Genomic DNA, 20,967 nt, shown 5'->3' on the forward strand with positions numbered 1-20,967 from the left:
ACCCGGAAGTAACGGAGCGCGTTACTTCCAGGTTTCACAGCTCGCGCATGTGCAGACTCAAAATGGCGTCATGTGCAAGCGTGGAAGCAGCGAATCACGACCGCGGACGCGGGTTGCGTTTGCTTCAGGATGTGAGCGGGGCTCTGGAACGGATCCCATTCGCATCCAGAGGTACCACTCTATTCAGGTTTCTAGTTCTTATGAAAGTTTGTGTAGATGCCCTTGAAAGTGCAGCTAAAAAAAATGCCACAGAGCAGCTGAGCAAGACTTGTGGGCAGTGTTTATTAACATTGAAATTTTAATTTATGGGATAGTCATAGATCACAGAATCAGAGTTGGAGGGGACTACGGGGGTCTAGTCCAACTCTCTGCAATGCAGTCTTATTGTTAATATCAGCTGGCAAGGTCCCCCCCCCTTTTAGTTATTCTCGCAAATAAAAATCCTTTAATAATGAGAGTGTGAGCGTTTAGGTGATATTTCAGGACCTGCCATCATGCCACTTTTCCCCCTTTCATTCTAGCGGTGGGGAAAATATGTGTTGCTTTGCAGAAGGGATGTGGGACTTGTGGCCCTCAATATCTTGCTTGATGTCAGCCCCCATCATCCCTGACTATTAGCCATGTTGGCTGGGGCTGATGATAACTGGAATCCAAGAACATTGGACGGGCCACAGGTTTCTGCTCCTGTTCTAGGGAAAGGAGTATAAAATCATGCAAATGGTAGAGATATGTGTGGCCTAGTGTGGGCAACACTGAATTAAATGGACCAACAGCCTGACTCAGTGTATAGCAGCATCTTATGAAGGGAAGGGATGTAGCTCAGTGGTAGAACATTGGCTCCAATTAAGGGGCACAGAATTTAGATTCCTTGAGTGCACTTTTTTATCTCAACTTCTAACAGCTTCTTATTTTATTTTTGCTTTTCCTTAACAATAGAACAAATTAATATGATCAGTAGAATGCGGGAGGGGCAGAGAAAGATCAGCAAGGGATCACAGCAGTTTGTATCATACACTTAAAGTAAATACTATTTGTACAAATTTAAAAAGACGTAGTAGGTGTTCGGATGGGGGAGGGAAGGAGAAAAAAATGGGGGGATGGGTTCCCACAGAGCCTGATGGGCATATAAACAATTCTAAGTACAAATTCCAGAGTGAAAATATTTTCACTTTCTCTCTGTTTTTGGTTTTCCCCATAGAACAGGTCGTTCTAATTTATTAATCTCCGCACCCCTGCCCATGTACACGTGTTCTGTTGCAAGCTGCAGGGCATATCTTACCCTTGCTGCAATAACCTTGATGTTTTATTATGTGTTGGAAGCCTCCCAGAGTGGCTGGGGCAGCCCAGCTAGATGGTTGAGGTAGAAGGGGGAGGAGGAGTTGCCTGTCTCTTGATGGCTCACTAAGAAGGATGCTCTCCCATCTTATCCCCCCAAAACCCTTCCCCATCTTTTCCTAGGTCTCTGACGCTGTGTATAGGATGGTCTACGACCAGACCAAAGTCCAGTATGACGAAGCTGTGGTTAAATGCGAGGTTGAGAAGCCTGGGATGACCAGCACCATCCGCACAGATATGGATCAGATCATCCAATCGAAGGAGCACCTGGCCAGCAAAATCCGAGGTAGGGGATGGAGAGAGAGACCCTTTGCTTTGTGGAAAGGGCCGTGGCTCAGGGCAGAGCCCCTGCTTCTCATGCATGAGGTCCGAAGTTCAATCCCCAATGGCATGTCCAGTAAGGGCTGGGTAAGACTCCAGTCTGAAACCCAGCAGGTGCCAGCCAGTGTAGGCAACACTGAATTAAATGGACCAACAGCCTGACTCAGTGTATAACAGCATCTTATGAAGGGAAGGGATGTAGCTCAGTGGTAGAACATTGGCTTTGCATGCAGAATGTCCCGGTTCAATCCCTGGCATCTCCAGGGGGGTTGGAAGAGACCTCGTTTTGAAATCATGGAGTGCTGCTGCCAGTCAGTGTAGACAATACTGAGGTAGAGGGACCAGCTGTCTGACTTAGCATGAGACATCGCCAAACTGTTAGACTAGCGGTTCTCAAAAGCTTCTGCTCTGGGCTACACTTTAAGAATATATTTTTTCTTGTGTCACACAAGAGATTTTGTGTGTTTTTTAGACATTGGAAAACACAACTAGGATTGTCCTCATTGTCACTTGATGCTCTTGATCTCATTTTAAAAAGATACTTATCCATATTGTGCAAATAAAAATAATATTTTTGATACTATACTATACCATACCATACCATACCATACCATACCATACCATACCATACCATACTGGCAGCAACTATTTTAGGCATGTCCAATTGGCGTATGATTGTCAACATACAGGTCCTTTTGATCCCAGAAGTGGGCAAAATGGTGGCAGAGGATGCTTATGCATCCTCCGCCAACATGCGCGGTGGCCAGGGATGGATCCCCTGCACAAAATAGTTAGACCAATTAAACTTTTTATTGCACTAGCCATAGGCCATGGCATCATTCAGAAGGAGAACAAAAAACAAACAAACAAAGAACAATAACCACGAAAATCATTGGGCACCACACATACAATAAAACCAAATTATTTGTTGCATTCAATAGAATAGAATAGCAGAATATTCTCAGGTAAGATGTGCCAAATGAAATATCCGGGTCCCCTTTGCAGTTGCACAAAATAGTTACTGTACTATACTACCCTGGAATATTTAAATGCTTCTTTGGTTGCCTTGAATCTTCCCACCACACTTGCCACCCTCTCCTGCCACACCCCTGGAGAACCACAGGGAGCAGCATCTCCTTGGTTAATGGTTTTAGAGCACCTATCTGTGGGTTTTCTGCAACATCAGGGCTTGGGATAGATCAGGGGTTAGCAAACTTTTTCAGTAGGGGGCCAGTCCACTGTCCTCAGACCTTGTGGGGGGCTGGACTATATTTTGAAAAATAAATAAAAATGAATGAATTCCTATGCCCCACAAATAACCCAGAGATGCATTTTAAATAAAAGGGCACATTCTACTCATGTAAAAACATGCTGATTCCTGGACTGTCCACGGGCCGGATTTAGAAGGTGATTGGGCTGGATCCGGCCCCCAGGCCTTAGTTTGCCTACCCATGGGCTAAATGACCTTTCGAGGCATTTTTCAACTCTGGTTGATATCTGTATGATCGATCGTATGGCGTTTGCTAGTTGCCTGCACAGATGTCCAGATCTGGGGTGCAGGTTTGTGGAGGCAGTTCTAACCTCCCTGATGCTTCTTCATCCAGCCACAGTCTTCTCCAAAGCCGAGATCTGTGTTCGGAACCACGTCCAGCCTTACATCCCTTCCATCCTGGAGGCACTTATGATCCCCACCAGCCAGGGCTTTGCCGAGGTGCGGGAAGTCTTCTTCAAGGAGGTGACCGACATGAATATGAACATCCTCAACGAAGGAGGAATGGAGAAGATGGGGGAGGTAAGCTAGAGGTCTTGGTGACAAAAAAGGAAATTTGGGGTTGCGCTAAGCATTGTAAGGCAGGGTCTTCAGCATAAGGCTCCTCAGACTTCAGCAAAAGGACCTGGAAATTAGTTATTTTCTTTTTACCCTAGCTTTTAGCCCTTAATTTGAAGGGTTTCAAGTACCTGTGGCCTCTTTTAGTGGGGCAGTACGTGGGTGGCGCTGTGGGTTAAACCACAGAGCTTAGGGCTTGCCAATCAGAAGGTTGGCAGTTCAAATCCCATGATGGGGTGAAGTCCCGTTGCTCGGTCCCTGCTCCTGCCAACCTAGCAGTTCGAAAGCACATCAAAGTGCAAGTAGATAAATAGGTACCACTCCGGTGGGAAGGTAAACGGCGTTTCCTTGTGCTGCTCTTGTACGCCGGCTCCTTCGGCCAATAAAGCGAGATGAGTGGCGCAACCCCAGTGTCGGCCACGACTGGACCTAACGGTCAGGAGTCCCTTTGCCTTTACCTTTATCTGCAATAACTATTTGAATAGATGTGGGATTCTTCTGAAAGTTCTCATGGGTTGCATTTGTTATAATTGGTTTCATATAGTATTTGTAAGCCTCTTTGGGTTACTTTTTTGAGGAAAGCACTAATAAGTGGCCGTGGTAGTAAAAATAATACAAATCCTTCTATATACATAAAAATTGTAAGGCTGTCATCATGTTGCAGTATGGTAGGCAGGTGAGTGAGCAGCAGCGTGGGAGGCAGGTGGCCCTGGTGAACTCTTTAATGGAGGTGGGAGGAAGCACTTCAGAGAGCAATTTGCTAAGCCACTCTCTGAAGCCCCTCACCTCCTTTAAAAGGGGTGAGGTTTTGGGTGAGTTGGGAGAGGAGGGGAAGTGGAGTTTGGGCAAGCCATGAGGGGATAGGCCAGGGGATGGGTGAGGCGTAAAGGGAGGGGGTGGGTGGGGGAAGGGGGGTGGCAAGGGGGGGTTGTGTTGTTGAGCAGAGAAACAGAGACAGAAGCCTCTAGTAGCAGTTGTAATTAGTAGTACCTCTGGTTGCGAACGGGATCCGTTCCAGAGGCCTGTTTGCAACATGAAAAGCGTGCAACCTGAAGCACTGTATCTGCACAGATGTGCAGTGTGATTTGGTGCTTGTGTGCATGCGTGAAGCGCGATTTAGTGCTACTGAGCATGTGCAAGCAGTGAAATACGGAAGTAACCCTTTCCGGTACTTCTGGGTCGCCGTGGGATGCAACCTGAAAAAACATAACATGAAGCAAACGTAACATGAGGTATGACTGTAATAGTAGTAATAGGTATGACTGTAATAGTAGTAATAGTAGTAGTAGTAGTAATATCTTTTCCTCTCCCCGCTCTTCCAGTACATGGAAAACCTTTCCCAGCTGGCTTTCCACCCAGTCAAGATGCAGTCCTGCTATGAGAAGATGGACCAGTTGAAGCTGGAAGGGCTGCAGCAGAGGTTTGATGTGTCCAGCGCCTCTGTGTTTAAGCAGCGGGCCCAGATCCTGATGAGACAGGTAAGGACTGCCTTGCCAGATCGGACCAAAAGCCAGCCTCGTTGACAGTATCTGGCAAGCTTGCAAACAGCTCTTTGGATTCAAACGGAAGGACATCTTTATTTCAGCCCAAGGCTCACATGTGTTGGTGGTGGGCGGGACCGGCAATAAAAGTGGGCGGAGCAATGGAAGTGACTCTTTGTAGAGTGAGACAACATCCAAGAACTCAGGCATGCAAACATTGCATCACATTCCTGTTGCTATCTAGATTTGAATATGGTCAGGGGTGGTGTACAACTTTTTTTTATCTTTCTACCCAGTGGGCCAGATCCGCATATACCCTAATGCAGACGCAGGCAAACTTGGCCCTCCAGATGTTTTGGGACTACAACTCCCATGATCCCTAGCTAACAGGACCAGTGGTCAGGGATGATGGGAATTGTAGTCCCAAAACATCTGGAGGGCTGGGTTTGCTTATGCCTGCCCTAATGCTTTGTGAGCCAAATTTGGCTGGTGGGTGTGACTGCCCAGCAGTGAATCCCCTGAGAACACAGTGATTAATTGAGCGTCTTAGAAGACACACCAGCTTACTTAAGAAGCAGGAAGAAACCACTGATATAATTGAGCCTCCCCCCTTCATTTTAGAAGGCAGAGTCGGTGCCAGCCTCTTCTTGCTCCTGGTGCTGGTGGATAGTGGGTGTTTGCTCCCCCCCCCCCAGCAAAGGAGCAATTATGAACTCACTGGAAGCTCTTGATTATTCCTTTGAAGCAATGTTGGCACCCACCCCATACTTGTTAATGAACTGGACTAACTGAGAATCATAAAATTGTATTTTTTAAAAAAAGATATTTATTAAAAGTTTAATAGTTACAGAAAAAAGAAAAATGAATGTTAGAAGGATGCTGGAATGAAGTTACATGGTTTTAGCAGAAATGTTATAAAGAACTAAGTAAAAATAGATTGTTAATGGGCCAAAGTGTAAAATTTAAGGTCAGATTGTGTTAAGATAAATTATAGAACAGAAATTGAGAAAGATGGAAAGGATTTGCTGAAATAGCTAATTGAACAAGAATACAAAAAAAAGAGGTGTGAGGAGGTTGATGATACAAGTAAATGAAAGATAGAGATATAGAAATATTGGATGTGTTTTTTGAATATTTTTTGCTTTTCTTGTTGTTTTGTTGTATTGTTCTTTTTTTGTTTTTCTCTCTTTATTTTTGATGTATTGAGAATCATAAAATTGTAGAGTTGAAAGGAACCCCCAAGGGTCATGTAGTCCAACCCCTTGTAATGTAGCAATCACAGCTCAATAATCCGTGGCAGATAGTCATCCAGCCTCTGTGGAAAAACCTCCAGTGGGGGAGAGTCAACGACATCCCGAGGGAATCCATTCCACTGTTGAACAGCTCATGGCTGACTCTGGGGTTGTGGCACTCATCTCACTTTATTGGCCAAGGGAGCCGGCGTACAGCTTCCGGGTCATGTAGCCAGCATGACTAAGCTGCTTCTGGCGAACCAGAGCAGTGCACGGAAACGCCATTTACCTTCCCGCCGGAGCGGTACCTATTTATCTACTTTCGAACTGCTAGGTTGGCAGGAGCAGGGACTGAGCAATGGGAGCTCACCCTGTCGCGGGGATTTGAACCGCTGACCTTCTGATCAGCAAGTCCTAGGCTCTGTGGTTTAACCCACAGCGCCACCCGCGTCCCAGTAGGTTACCAGTAGGCTATCCCTAACTAAATTCCATGCAAAGTGGCCCCATTAATGTCAACTCTGAGTAGGAATAGCAGTGGATGGAGCCCATTGTTCTGAATCTCCCCCCCCCATTGAACCTTTTACCCCAATTCCCCCCAAAAGGGAGGGATTCACTCAGCTCCAACCCCCATCAGATGAATCAACCGAGCTGAGAGAGTAGCCCTTAGTACTATTGTCACCCAACTTCACTAGGTGTCCCAGAGCGTTGTCATTTAAAAAAGAGAGAGAGCTAAACCTTCACTTAATTTAATCACAGGGCCTCCAGTGATGTTTGTGTGTTTATTTGTTGTAAAATCACCATTTGGGTTACTTTGCTGTTGAAGAAATTTTCAGCCTAGCACAACCCCCAAATTCTGGTGAATAGGTCTTCCCTTTGACCCTGTTTGGGCAGGGAATTGCCACCACTGCCCTCTAGTGGCCAGGATGATTTGTACATGTTTTACAAGCCATACATTCTCGTTTTAAGTTTTTTGTTTGTTTATATGCAGTTTGGGTTCTCTCTCTACCATGTAATAATTCAAATCAAAAACAACAATGACATCCAAATGAACTTAGGCATGCTGTAAAATTACACAATCGAAAGGTTTAAGAGCATAATTGTGACACTTATTTTAATTTCAGAAGGTAATTTTTTTTTGCAGCTAAGCTATCAAATCCCAACACCTGTACGTAGAATGTCATGGTGCTTCTCCATCAAGTGTTAATGGCCTTTCAGCAAAGAGGTCTGTAGAGGCAGAGCCCCAAGCAAATCAGGGTTTAAAACTCTTATTCCAAAGCCAGCGGTCTTCTAAGCAACTGGATTCAGTGTTTTATATCTTTTAAATAAACGGTTACTTGTTGTTTTTGGGTGTTGCAGCAAATGGACGATACCGTGTACACCTTTGAGACGCTCCTTCATCAGGAGGTGGGGAAATCGCCAGACAAAGATGAGCTCTGCAAAACCATTCAGCGCATCTTGGAGCGGGTGCTTAAGGTGAGCCTACAACCTGCCAAGCTTTAGGTCCATTTGCACTGGATCAGACCTGCCAGGCTGGCTTCTGGAAGAAGCAAATAGAATCATAGAAATGTAGTTGGAAGGGACCTCAAGGGGCCATCTAGTCCAACCCCCTGCAATGCAGGAATCTTTTGCCCAGCGTGTGACTTGAACCCACAACCCTGAAATTTAAGAGTTTCATTGTCTGCTGTCTGAGCTGCCCTGGTTGAGAACTGTTGGTAGCCTATCAAGCCACATGGCATTAAGTCAGGAACAGGGAAATGTTTTCTTTCCTTTTTACATTCTTATTTTGTTCATTAAATTTTTATGACATTTATCAACATCGTACACACAAGTAATGAAGTATCACGACCTAATCCAAGAAGACGGTGTTCAGGGAATGCATGCAGAATAGCATCCAAATAGCATAATAAGTTCCTGTCCCAGTCAACCATTTGTACATAAGGAGATAAACAGTGTATTTTTAATTTCATTACATTTTATTTATCGCTTATTTATCCCACCTTTCATCCAAGAGTTCAAGGTGGCATACATAGTTCTCCTCCCCATTTTATCCTCACAACAACTCTGTGAGGTAGGCAGAGAGTGAGTGACTTGGCCCAAGGTCACCCAGTGAGTTTGATGGCTGTGCAGGGATTTAAACCCTGGTCCTCCATGTCCTAGTCTGACATTCTAACCACCTTGTCTCACTAGCAAAAGTTTTCTAAAGTTATAAAATACCTCCGTTTTCATTTTTAGCCATGTGCATAACAAATCTGTGCCAGCGAAAGATTCCCTGTGCTTCGTGCCTCGTGCCAATTTTAGTTTATTATTCAATTTCCCCACAAGTGCTATTTCCCATACTTCATTGTACCGATTTGCCAGAGAAACACCTTCTTAAGTATCTCGCTATTACAAGCCTGACCACTAGCAGAGAAGAACTTGATAGACATTCCAGCTGTAAGAGAATATCACTTGCCATGAAAAGATTGGGAAGATTGGAAGTTTAGAGGCATTTTGTTCAGTAATGGCTTTTACTTTGGAAAAATACTTCCTCCCAGAACCAAGCCAATTTGCCACACGTCCACTGCATGTGCCATTCCACAGCCTCTCCAACAGTTTAGTGAGTAGGAGGTGCTAATATGAACTAACCGTATAGGCGTCAGATGCCGTTTTTGCACTATTTTAAGTCCTGCCTCTTTTGTCAAGACAAATTTAAAAGGAAATCTAGCTTTTGCCTTCCCACACCTGCCTGAAACCATCTGCCATACCCATTTGGTTACATGTTGTGGAAATGTTTTCACCCCAAGGAAGGCATTCCTTCTGGGCAACTTTGTAGGAGGCCATAGCCAGTGGAGGGCAGAACCAGAGGGGAAAAGTGGACAGGACAATGCATTCAAACTTTCACTTTGCACAGCAGGCTAATTCCTACATTCACCCCTCTCCAGTGGCGTAGCGTGGGGGGTGCCAGGTGGGCCGGCCGCACCGGGCGCAACATGGGCGGGGGGCGCGCTCGCACTAGCAGCTCTCTGCCCCTACTAAAATCCACGGGTTAGGGAGCCCGCGCTCGCTTGGCTTGACGAGGAGGTCGCGGAACGGGGAGAGCGAAGCCTTCTGCCACGGGCAAAAAAAGGAGAGGAAGCCGGGCGGGCGGGCTGGCTGGCTGGCGGGGGTCTGGCTGCGCCTGCTGCTGCCGTTGCCGCTGCTGCTGCTGCTGGGCTTTGACAGCTTGGCGAAGCGGAGGGAGAGGAGCTTTATGGTAATTGCGGCTCTCTCTCCACTGGCCGCCTGGGTAGTGAGCCGAGCCGAGCAGGGAGCCTGGCGAGGGGGCGGGAGGAGACTTTTCCACCTCGCCTGGTCAAAAAGGAGAGCGGAGTCTCCTCAGGGCGCCCTCAGGCAGGGCAGGGCAAGGCAAGCAGAGCGAGGAGGAGAGAGAGGGGAAGGGGGGGAAAGCAGCCAGGAAACGCTGCGGTGTGGAGGAGGAATCAATTAAGGAGAGAAATCGAAAAGCCTTGGAGAAAGGGAAAAAAGGAAAGAAAAGAGGCAGCTCCAGGAGAGCGCGGGGGAAAGAGAAGCCTCGCTGCTGCTGCTGCTTGGGAGAGTAAATTACTGTACTTGCCTTGCCCCGGGTTAGGGGGCGCAAATTAATTGCCTTGCCCCGGGTTAGGGGGCGCAAATTAATTGCCTTGCCCCGGGTGCTGATAACCCACGCTACGCCGCTGCCCCTCTCTACCTGCTACCCAGACAAGCAAGAGGCATGGTAAGAGTTTGATGACACATCAAAAGCAGGCAGGAACCCTCAAGGAAGGGGGGGGGGCAAGAGTTGTAGCTCCCCTAGGCCCAGATAGCAAGGCTTGGTGGGTTGTAGTTGTCCTGTAGGTCTGAGGTTAGGCACTCTTCTCTGACATGGTTTAAGTCCCTTCCCTCTGTCTCAGTGGTGTGACTCTCTGCCCCCTCTTTTCTCTCCTCCCTGCAGAAATATGACTATGACAGCAGCACTGTAAGGAAGAAGTTCTTCCGGGAGGCCCTGCTCCAGATCACCATCCCCTTCCTGCTGAAGAAGCTGGCCCCCACTTGCAAAGGGGTAAGCGCAAGCCCCCAACAGGAAGAGGGGTGCGCACAAATGCAAGGGCAAGCAAAGCCTCCCTTTCAGAAGGAGTGTGCTAGCATCATGGCCGGGAGGAAGAACGTCTGGCATGAGGGCCTCATTCGGCCTACCATACGATATGTTGCGATAGTTTTTATTGTCATTGTCCCATACAGAACAACGAAATTGAAAAAAATCTACATCAGACATTCAAAAACCAACAAGAATGCTATCCTAGCTATCCCAGCCTGGTTAGCCCCCTAAAAACTCTTGATACCCCATAATTAAATACAATATACTGCCATAGAGACTACCTTACACTGCATTTATAACCAAAATCACATTTGGATAGGTAAAGGTAAAGGGACCTCTGACCGTTAGGTCCAGTCGTGGCCAACTCTGGGGTTGCTGCGCTCATCTCGCTTTATTGGCCGAGGGAGCCGGCGTACATGTGGCCAGCATGGTGAACCAGAGCAGTGCAAGGAAACGCTGTTTACCTTCCCACCGGAGTGGTACCTAATTATCTACTTGCACTTTGACGTGCTTTCAAACTGCTAGGTTGGCAGGAGCAGGGACCGAACAATGGGATCTCACCCCGACGTGGGGATTCGAACCGCGACCTTCGATCGGCAAGTCCTAGGCTCTGTGGTTTAACCCACAGGGCCATCCGCTTCCCATTTGGATATGTCTCCTCAATTGACCCACGAGATAATTTGGGCCAAGCCATGCTGTCCTGTTCTGCACTTGACATCCTAGACGATGCCAGGGTGTGGCAGACAATGATCTTGCTTAGCTTAAAGGGCAGTTTGCCATCATAGCTGATCAGAGCGCCTGCAAAGCTCTCCACAATACCTGACAATCTACTGATAACCAACTCTTACCAGTAAAAAAAAAAAAAAAAAAAAAAATAAGGGTAACAAATAAGCATGTATTGAAAACATTTGAAAAGAATAAAATCAGCAATAAGCTACAACCATATTAAAATACATGGCAGCTTCCACATGCCATGAATAAGTTTGCCCAAAGGAAAGTATTTTCAGCAGGCTCCAAAAAGACTACGGGGAAGGAGCCTGCCAGATGTTAAAAGGCAAGGAGTTCCAAAGTGCAGGTGCTGCTGCACTAAAAGATCAATTTCTTACAAGTGCAGAATATTAATGTCACACAGACCACAGGCTGAAGCAGAGTGGGTGCTTATGGGATAATGTGATCCTGCAAGTAAGTGCTAATGGAACAGCCTCCACCAGACAGCAACTCTCACCATCCCTAACTGGGGCTGGTGGGATTGGAGTTCAACAACATCTGGAGAAGCCACTGGTTTCCTTTTGCTGGTTGTTGTGTAAATGTTGTGCATAATTTTTTAAAAACGACAACAGTAAACCAACTCTTGTCTATAAGGCTCTTCTGGTGGCACTTTGCTTGGGCAATTTTGTCCAGCAGAAAAACATTTGTAATTTTTTTAAGCAAATACACTACAGCAAGCAAGCAAGAAAGAAAGACAGAAAGAATAACATAATGATAGTTAATTAAAATTATGTTTAAGGGCTGCTATTATTAGAGTCTCTTTCCCAGTCAATTCTATTCTTCACTTCGTTTTGTTGAGTGTGGGTCTTCCTTCCCCCTCTCTCTCCTTTCTTATTTTCCCCTTTTTCTGTTGTTCATTCCAAATACTTTCCTTTCTTTCTCCCATGGCAGGACCTCTCAAGATTCCAGGAACTGATTTTTGAGGATTTTGCCCGCTTCATCCTGGTGGAGAACACCTACGAAGAGGTGGTACTGCAATCTGTCATGAAAGACATCATGATGGGTAAGGACGAGTGAATGCCCTCCTCATGGGGGATGTTACTATTCTATTGAAGTGGCCGCTGACTGTTTTTGGGCCAGTGGGCACATTTGGAGTTGTGAGAGGGCACCGTGGGTGCCAGTCACAGAATAGCCACCATGGTGAAGGTCCGGCTTCACACCAAATGATGCAGGTGCTCCCCCACGACCCACCACATCAATGGGGAGAAAGATGCCTACCCCAGACATGACTTTGCTACTGTTCCTAGAGTAGTTTAACAGTATATTGTTCTTCCCAGGGAACCTTGGGAACTGTAGATCTATGAGGGAAATAAAAGGTAAAGGGGGCCCTGACTATTAGGTCCAGTCACGGACGACTCTGGGGTTGTGGCGCTCATCTCGCTTTACTGGCCAAGAGAGCCGGCGTACAGCTTCTGGGTCATGTGGCCAGAATGACTAAGCCGCTTCTGGCGAACCAGAGCAGCACATGGAAATGCTGTTTACCTTCCCTGCCGGAGTGGTACCTACCGTATTTTTTGTCCTATAGTACGCACTTTTTCCCCTCCAAAAATGAAGGGGAAATGTGTGTGCGTCCTATGGGGCGAATGCAGGCTTCAGGAAGCTCTGTGCAACCCTCGGGAGACCGGCGCCACTTTGTGCCCGCCTCCCGATGGCTGCGCAGAGCTGCCTGCATTCCGAAGCCTGGGGAGACCGGCGCGACTTACCGCTGGCCTCCCTAGGCTTGCGGATAGCAGGCTGTTCTCGGGGCTGGGATTGGGGGAAGCTCGGGCTTCCCCCACGCCAGCCCCATGCCTGGGGGGGGAACATTTTTTTTTCTTTATTTCCCCCCCCAAAAAAAATAACTATGTGCGTCCTATAGGGCAGTGCGCCCTATGGGGCGAAAAATACAGTATTTATCTACTTGCACTTTGTGCTTTCGAACTGCTAGGGGGCCTCTTAACAATTCTCAGCACCTTCAACAAACTACAGCTCTCATAATTCTTTGGGGGGAAGATATGACTGCTTAAAGTGGTATCATTGCACTTTAAATGCCTGGTGTGGATGTGGCCTTATGCATTGTCCCAGTTGTGGTCCTGTTCATGCTCCTTTCCTTTCCACATTTCAGCTGTGAAGGAGGCAGCTGTGCAGCGGAAGCACAACCTGTACCGCGACAGCATCGTGATGCACAACAGCGACCCCAACCTGCACTTGCTTGGCGAGGAAACGCCCATCAACTGGGAGGAGGAGTTCGGCAGGCAGTCGGACTCAGACCCGCCAGATGAGAAGCAGCGCCGGGCCAAGCAAGTCGTTTCTGTCATCCACGTTGATGAAGAGGCCCTTCCCTACGAGGTCACTTCCCTGGAGGGGTCCCCAGGTGCAGCTGAGCTGGAGCCCGAGGGGGTTGACTGCAGTCCTTCCCCTCCTGTGCAGGGGTCCCCTGACAGTGTGAAGGACCTTCGTACGATGCTGGTGAAGGAGATCTGCGTCAAGGCTCCGCTGGAGAAGGCTGATTCCCAGCTGGGCAATGGCACCATTGCCCAGAAGAGTGAAGTAGCCCCCAAACACATGGAGGGGGAGGAGGAGGAGGAAGCCACCAGGGAGGCAGGCAAGCAAACGCCACAACATCCCGCTGAGTGCCAGGCGGAGGCGCAGGAGGCTACGGACTCCATGCCCACATCTCCTGCCCAGTCGCCTTCCCTGGCTGCCGACGGGGGGTCCTGCCTTGAGCCTAGCGATAAGGAGACAGGGGAGGAGATGGGGGTGCAAGTGAAGGTGACCCCAGTTTGTGAGACAAGCATGGAATCCTTTGTGGAGAACAGCCATGGGGCTACAGAAGGCAGTGAAGGGGTGCAGACTCAGTTCTAGGACAGCTGCCCCACCTCCTACGCAAGAGGGTTCCTCTATTGGCTGTGTCAATGCCAAAGGCAGACTCGAATTGGGGGACCCTGTGGGGGGCGCTGTGGGGGGGAGAGCAAAGCGCCTAAAGTTGGTTCTTTGGCCTCCTTAATTTGCATGTGCTCAATCCATCCAGAGAAGTATTGGGAGGGAGCACAGGGGATGGGATGGAGGAGCCCCAGAAATAATATCAGTTCTTCTAGCTGTCTCTCTTGGGACTATGCTGACCGTTCTGGGCTTCTGTAAGCCTGGAATTAGGTTGGCTTCCTCACATTCCTTTCCTTTGCACCTTTTGTTCACAATTGGCTCATCAGGGGTCTCCTTCCCCCATTCCAGTTCTACTGAAAAGACACTTTACCTTGGATGCCAGGGAATGTCCGGGGTACAGGAACAGAATGACAGCTGCTTCCCTCCTCCTTGCCCTCCACTACAGATATAGAAAATGCTTTTCTGCATTTCTTCCAATCCACTTTCATTTTTTTGGAACTTGGTTGTGTTTTAATCCAGTCTTGTTGCCCCACTGATAATTATATATTTTTTAAGGGTAGTCATCTTCTTTTAACTGTTAACTCATCACCTGTGCATCTCCACCTCTCTACCCCAGCATTGACAGCCATGTCCTAGTGTAGTTCTGCAACTCCCATCACTTGGAGAGATTTGAGGATCTGGGTAGGAATATTAGCTGCAGGGCCTAGTAGGTAGAGCCAGCGAGTCCCTTTTCGCTAGAGAATGACGATGCAAATGAAGGTTAGAGAAACTGGATGTGGCGGTTGTTTAGGCCGAACGAGGGAAGTGTGTAGCAGAAAGCAGTGAACATATGTGGATGAGGACAAAGCTACGGAATAAGTTTTCTTCCCTGCCCAGGGAGGGGTCAAGTAACATACATCTTGTAGGTTTACCACCAATGCAAGAAACTGGGTAGATATGTTAATGGTGGTGGCTTGTATCCAATACTCATCTTACTTAGAGTAGGCCTCTCTCTGTGCCCAATTTATAGGCAAGGAAAATTATAAGAGAACTTGCCCGCTTTGTTTTAGAACGTTCTCTTCATTGGTGATTCTGGGTGGATGGGGAATGCAAACTGAATGCCATAGCAATGGGTTGTCCCATTGAAAGTGTGTGTGTGTGCACATATTGGATTTACAAAAATATCCATTTTTCTTTTTACCCCTGGTAGGTAAAAGGAATGTGGTTATTGCCTCCTGGAGCTTCTAGGGATTGTGCCGAAACTTAGTCCTTGCTTGGAGGCAGACCCACTGAAATTAATAGACGTGAGTCTCCGTCAGAGAAAAAGGTGGGGATTTAAAGCCTGGTACAGGTGAAACTGAGAGGAGATATGATAGCCATCTTCAAATACCTAAAGGTCTGCCACATGGAGGCTGGAGGAAGCTTGTTTTCTCCAGCTCCAGAGGACCCAAACCTACATCAGGAAGAACTTTCTGATGGAAAGAGCTGTTTGACAGTGGGGGTGTCTCCTTCCAGAAATGGTGGGCTCTCCTTCCTTGGAGGTTTTTAAGCAGAGGCTGGATGGCCATCTGTCATGGATGCTTTAGCTGAGATTCCTGCATTGCACAGGGTTGGACTAGATGACCCTTGGGGTCGCTTCCAACTCTATAGTTCTACGATTCTGTGAAATAAATATTAATAATATGGTGAACTTAGGCACATTTCAGTGAGTCTGCTCTGAGTAGGGTAGTTTTGGATGCACCACTGGGTTTTCCTGTTATCTGAGGGTTTACACACTCATTTCTCAGTATCTCTGACTCTAGTTTATGAGGCAAATCAAATTTGAGGAGCTTGTCATCCAAGAAAGTATAGGGTGGTCAGTCCTTAGCCATGGAACAGCACCACCTCAGGAGGACTGTTCTAGATAATATCCAGAAGTTGTATATTTGAGAGTGGTTTATTACAAGTTTTTCCCCCATCAGTCCACTCTTGTTTCCCTCTTGCTCTGTGCCCCCAAATAATTGTTTATCTTTAAGGCTATTTTTTAATGTGTTTGGAACGACAGGTTGGAACGTTGATGTGTATAGTTGCCTTCATAGGAAGGAGCTGAGCTGTGGAAGCCTAAATGGACACAATGCTTCTCAGTCTTGGACCACTGGATGTTGCTGGACTACAGCTGCCATCATCCCTGAATGTTGGCTAAGCTGGCTGGAGATGATGGGAGTTGTAGTCCAACACCATCTGGGTAATCCAAAGTTGACTAACACTGAATGGGCCTCTTGAAAAGGAATCCGGAACCTGCGGCCCTCCAGGTGTTGGTGGCCCTCCCACCATCCCTAGTCACTGGCTACACTGGTTGATGGGAACTGCAGTCAAACAACACCTGGAGGCCTTCCGGTTCCCTGTCACGTTTCCTCTTCCCCAGTGGCCAAGTTGTTGCTTTCACCTATCAAACATGCTTTTATAGGTGCAGGAGGGCAGGGAAGCAAATGGACATGGGTACATTTGTATGTGTTTTAGTTAAGGTGGTGACAGAATGACGTTTTAGAATGAAAACAGTGGAGGCCAATGGGGCATCTGGCTTCCACTAAAGTTAGAGGGAGTGGGTAGGGAGCAAGCCCACCAAAGGCTCTAGCGACTTAGAAATGGAGTGTCTTAATATCAATGCAGAACTATTGTAAACTTTTCCAAAGGGCGATGGGAAGACTGAATGACCATGATCCAAGCCTTGCATGTAAATGCACACTGCGTGTGCACACACACACACACACATACACCTTCCTGCAGTTGTGGCACCATTCCAGTTTCAAAGTGCTAGTTCATTATTCCCTTAATGTCTCTTTAAGAATTTTTTATTTTTTATTTTTGGAGGAGGGGATGGAGACCTATTTAGCCATTCATTTTCACTTTCTGTCTCTGCTCTTCGTAAAACAAAAAGTGCCTTAATCTTGGGAACTAAAGCCTGCCATCTTTTTACCTTTTTTCTTCCAGTATACTTTATTGCAAAACTTATACCAAATGTTTAAGAGGGGGGAAATGTGGCTTATATATTATTAATAAAATCTAGATTTATTTAAGATCAGTACAGCCTGCCTCCTCCTTCCCATCGCTTGGGCTCTTGACAAAAATACGTTTGGAAATTTTGTGTGCTTAAAAGAGAGGACACAACCTCTTGTCAGACAGGCCTCCAATTGATTTTACTGTGGCTGTATTCACACTGCATTTTATTCCCATTTCCCTGACATTTCTCAAGCTGTTCATTCCCCCCATTGTTTTTGAGCTTTCACACAACACAAAGTTACTTTCAGAAAAGCAATGGGACATAGCATGAAAGATCCATTTGCAGAAAATCATGGGAGAAAAGTAACAAAATTTGGGGTGGTATTCTGGCCTACGGTTCTTTCCTACTGTTTTCATAGGGGGGATTCATGGGGGAACAGAGGGTGGGGAAGTAGCAACATTTGTTGTTGGCGGACCAACTCTGTGTTACAAAGATGTCTGCAAATGTGAGAGGAAGTCTGGCAATGTCAGCCCTGCTGTGTGGGAATACCTTGCAGAGGACAGCAGTGTCTGGAGACACGTCAGGTTGTGCATCCACAGCAGTGACCAGAGGAGGAATGACTGCTGGGAGAAGCACCGAGAGAAGAAATGTCATGGCAGCACAACCGGACACCTTCACCTGCCCAGCTGCAACAAAACTTGTCTGTCCTGCATTGGTCTCTACAGCCACAGCAGGCGCTGCAACTGTCGAACAGCTTGATTTCACCTCCAAAGGCCACTCCTCCATTGTCTCCTAAGACAGACGGATGCCAACACCACCACCCTCACTGGTGGGAATGAAATTTAGTACATGGTGCTGGTGTTTTGGCAACCCCCCCCCCCACTGTTCCATAATGCAACGGGTACTGCAGTGTGAAACGATCATTAGAAAATGGATGGATGTGTTGGCATTACAATCAAGAAAACTAATGCAATAACCCCTCACATCTAAATGCACTTGTGGCCCTCCTGCATTCTTCCTCACTTGAGTCTGGTTCAAAGGATGGAGGGGGGGGGGAATCTATGGACCACCATATGTTGTTGAACTCCCATAATCTCTGTTTATCTATCTATCCACTGCTATTCATAAAATCCAGGTGGTTTACAACAATCATCCATGTCCATTGGCTTTGCTGCCTGGGCCTTAGGAGTCCCAACAGTAGCTGTCTGGGATACAGGATCCTCCTCCCCTGTAAGACTCTCAGACAGCCAAACTCTACTACTGATAACTCCAGCCTCTTTTATTCTCCCCCAGCCAAAACTCTTTTTTTCCTGATCTACAATTTAAGCACTTTTAACCCTCCCTTAGGATAGGCTCTCTAGCCAACCATGAAAAAGCCAACATCTTTGCTTTGCATTCATCCTACTCTGTGTGCTAGGTGGTGTGCCATCGCCACCCGTTTGTTGGGCATCCATTCTGTTTGGTTTGTGGAGATGCTAGCATATGACAAACGTGATTACCTTGCTTTGCGCTGCCTTTCCCATTCTTTCCTTAGCTCAGAAAGTTCATTTTTTGTTGGGCTGGGGCGGGGCTGGGAAGACAAGTGGGCATGCTGTACAAGAGCATCAGATCACCTTTGATGGCTCGCCCTGAATTTGCCAGCTTGTGATTGAATCCCAGCCAAAAGTAGCAACAGTCTGGAATGATCCACAGAGGTATGTGCTGAGCGTGCTTAAGCAGTTTTGGGGAAGAAAGTGTAGTTTTCACATGCAGGAACAACCTGAGACACCCTTCACCTAATTTGAAGACCATAAAGAAACTTCTGAAATCAGATGTGTTAAGTAAAATATTTTATTTGTCATTGATTTTTGCATCAGATTTCATAGCACATTCATTTTTAATTTAGCCACACAAACGTTTTTCCTTGGTTCAGCATCTGGAGCCATAATGGCGCCCTCTAGTTGTGCTGGACAACAGCGCCCATAATCTCTGATCACTGATCATGTTGACGGGGCGCCAATGGGAATTGCAGACCAACAATATCCAGAAGGCACCACATAGGCTATCCTTGCTAAACATCCTGTCTACATTATCCTCCCAACACAGTATTCCAGGTGTGGTCTGACCAAAGCAGAATAAAGTGGTACTGTTACCATGGCCTGACTATGTATGAGGCAGCTCTCTGTCCCCCAAGCATTGACCAAACCCAGTCCTGCAAGGCATTAGTGAGGCTAACATTTGATTCCCCCCTCTTTACAGCCTCACCCATGTGGTGGTGAGTCCCTTATGTTAATTATGTAGAGTCTTCCCTTTTGTGCCCTGAATCCAATATCCCCACCCCCAGAAAAATAAAGGAATGTAAGAGCTCTATTGGTCAAAACCAAAGGCTTTACATATAGTCTGGCAGCTTGTTCTCACAGTGGACAAAAGAAGAGCAGCTGGGTCAGACCAGTGGCCCAAATTCTCTGGCATCCTGTTCTGACAGTAGCCAACCAGACACTTCCATTGGAAGCCCTTAAGCAGAACCCAAACACCAGAGTCCTGTCCCCTCCTGTGGGTTCCAGCAACTGGGATTCAGAAGCATACTGCCTGTGACACTGGCAGTGGGCAACCAGTTGCCTATGGGAATCCTGTAAGCAGGATATGCGCTGAATGGCTCTTTTCCCATTCATGATCCTCAGCAACTGGGATGCAGAGGCGTGTTGGAGAGGTAGGACCTAGTCATCACAACTGGCAGGCACCTGTAACATTATCCTCTGTGAAATTTGTCCAGCTGCCATTTATTGCTGCCCAAGTTGATGGCTATAGCAGTAATGCATCCCATAGCTTATTTACTTATGTGCTGTGTGACGAAGCACTTCCCTCCTGAATGCTAGAGTCTCCCACCATTCTGAGTTATTGGATGGCCCCAGTTCTAGGTTTATGAGACACACTCCTCCTAATCCCCTTTCTTCCCATTAAGTATAATTTTATATATCTCCACCATTGCCCTCCTACACTAAGAAGCCTGTAAGAGAATGCAACCGAATAGCACAACATGTGCTTTGAATGAAGTTGGCATGGGTTCCACCCCCTCAGAGGACAGAGCGTAGCGGGGTTGGTAAAGTTGCCCCCACACCTCATTCAAGAGTTCCTACCAGTCAGAGTAGACAGTGCAAGGCTCAGCTGACTACAGTGGTACCTCGGGTTAAGAACTTAATTCGTTCCAGAGGTCTGTTCTTAACATGAAACTGTTCTTAACCTGAGGTACCAGCTAATGGGGCCTCCTGCTGCTGCCGTGCCGCCAGAGCACAATTTCTGTTCTCATCCTGAAGCAAAGTTCTTAACCCGAGGTACTATTTCTGGGTTAGCGGAGTCTGTAACCTGAAGCGTCTGTAACCCGAGGTACCACTGTTACACATCCTGAGGTTAAAAAGCAAAACATCTCAGTTCTAGCTACTGAGCATTTGTTCCAAGGCACTTAGTAAAGGCAGTTACAAATAAATTCCAGTGAAAGGACAAAAAGTCATTCTCAAAAAGGTAGAAGGTTTAAATGCCCTGCCTGTGGAAGTCAGAGGATGGGGAGCAGGGGAAAGGATCTTGGAACTACAACAGGGTGACTCCTGTTTACCCAGTTCAGTATTCCAAGCACCACAGATCTGTTCCCAAGGCAGGAGTCTCCAGTTAATCAGCACTGTTAAACCATCTTCCTGCGCTGATGCCAGTGCTGCTATCTGGGACTGAGCAGTGGGTATGCTATGTAGTAGCCAATGGCAGAGCCCGCAATCACTCCCAGGAAGATCCACGTGTTGTAAGACATCACCGCCAGCATCACCAGGTAACCGAGGACCACTTGGACCACATGGAGCAGGGTCTGGACGACGTGCCATGAAAACCAACTTTTCCAAAAGGAAAGAGAAACAAATGTCAGGGCTTATCTACACTTAACTTCCCTCCACGCTTTCCAGGCACAGTCTGCACTTTAAAGCTCTGTGTCTGAACGCACTTTCCCTGCCCCTCCCCTCCAGAGCTTTTCCCATGAAAACCCGCCTGTCAGGGGTTCAGGAGCAGAGGCGAGGGCAAGGGAGGAAACAGAGAGCGAAGGGGAGGAGGCAGAAGAAAAGATGAGT

At 47.2% G+C, this 20,967-nt stretch overlaps 2 protein-coding genes across 4 annotated transcripts in view; one reads left to right on the forward strand and one right to left on the reverse strand.

Annotated features, from left to right (window-relative positions):
- NIBAN2 (niban apoptosis regulator 2) overlaps nt 1-16,960 on the forward strand; it is a 100,605-nt gene extending 83,645 nt beyond the window's left edge. Inside the window, exons 8-14 of the mRNA XM_082208880.1 lie at nt 1,459-1,621; nt 3,261-3,448; nt 4,807-4,962; nt 7,554-7,670; nt 10,147-10,254; nt 11,950-12,061; nt 13,163-16,960. Of these exons, the coding sequence (XP_082065006.1) occupies nt 1,459-1,621; nt 3,261-3,448; nt 4,807-4,962; nt 7,554-7,670; nt 10,147-10,254; nt 11,950-12,061; nt 13,163-13,902 (1,584 nt within the window). The 3' untranslated portion in view covers nt 13,903-16,960. The remainder of the gene's footprint in view (nt 1-1,458; nt 1,622-3,260; nt 3,449-4,806; nt 4,963-7,553; nt 7,671-10,146; nt 10,255-11,949; nt 12,062-13,162) is intronic.
- SLC31A2 (solute carrier family 31 member 2) overlaps nt 1-20,967 on the reverse strand; it is a 287,433-nt gene that overhangs the window by 254,897 nt on the left and 11,569 nt on the right. For 2 of the 3 annotated variants that reach the window (XR_014215884.1, XR_014215885.1), the window contains exon 4: nt 20,222-20,736. Coding sequence is in view for 1 of the 3 variants with exons in the window: in XM_082209031.1 (XP_082065157.1) it covers nt 20,568-20,736 (169 nt within the window). In the remaining 2 variants the exon portion in view is untranslated. Of the gene's footprint in view, nt 1-15,944; nt 20,737-20,967 lie in introns of those variants that run through there. The other variant, XM_082209031.1, reaches the window with a different exon arrangement.

Source organism: Podarcis vaucheri, assembly GCF_965113315.1.
Source record: "Podarcis vaucheri genome assembly, chromosome: Z".
NCBI lineage: Eukaryota > Metazoa > Chordata > Lepidosauria > Squamata > Lacertidae > Podarcis > Podarcis vaucheri.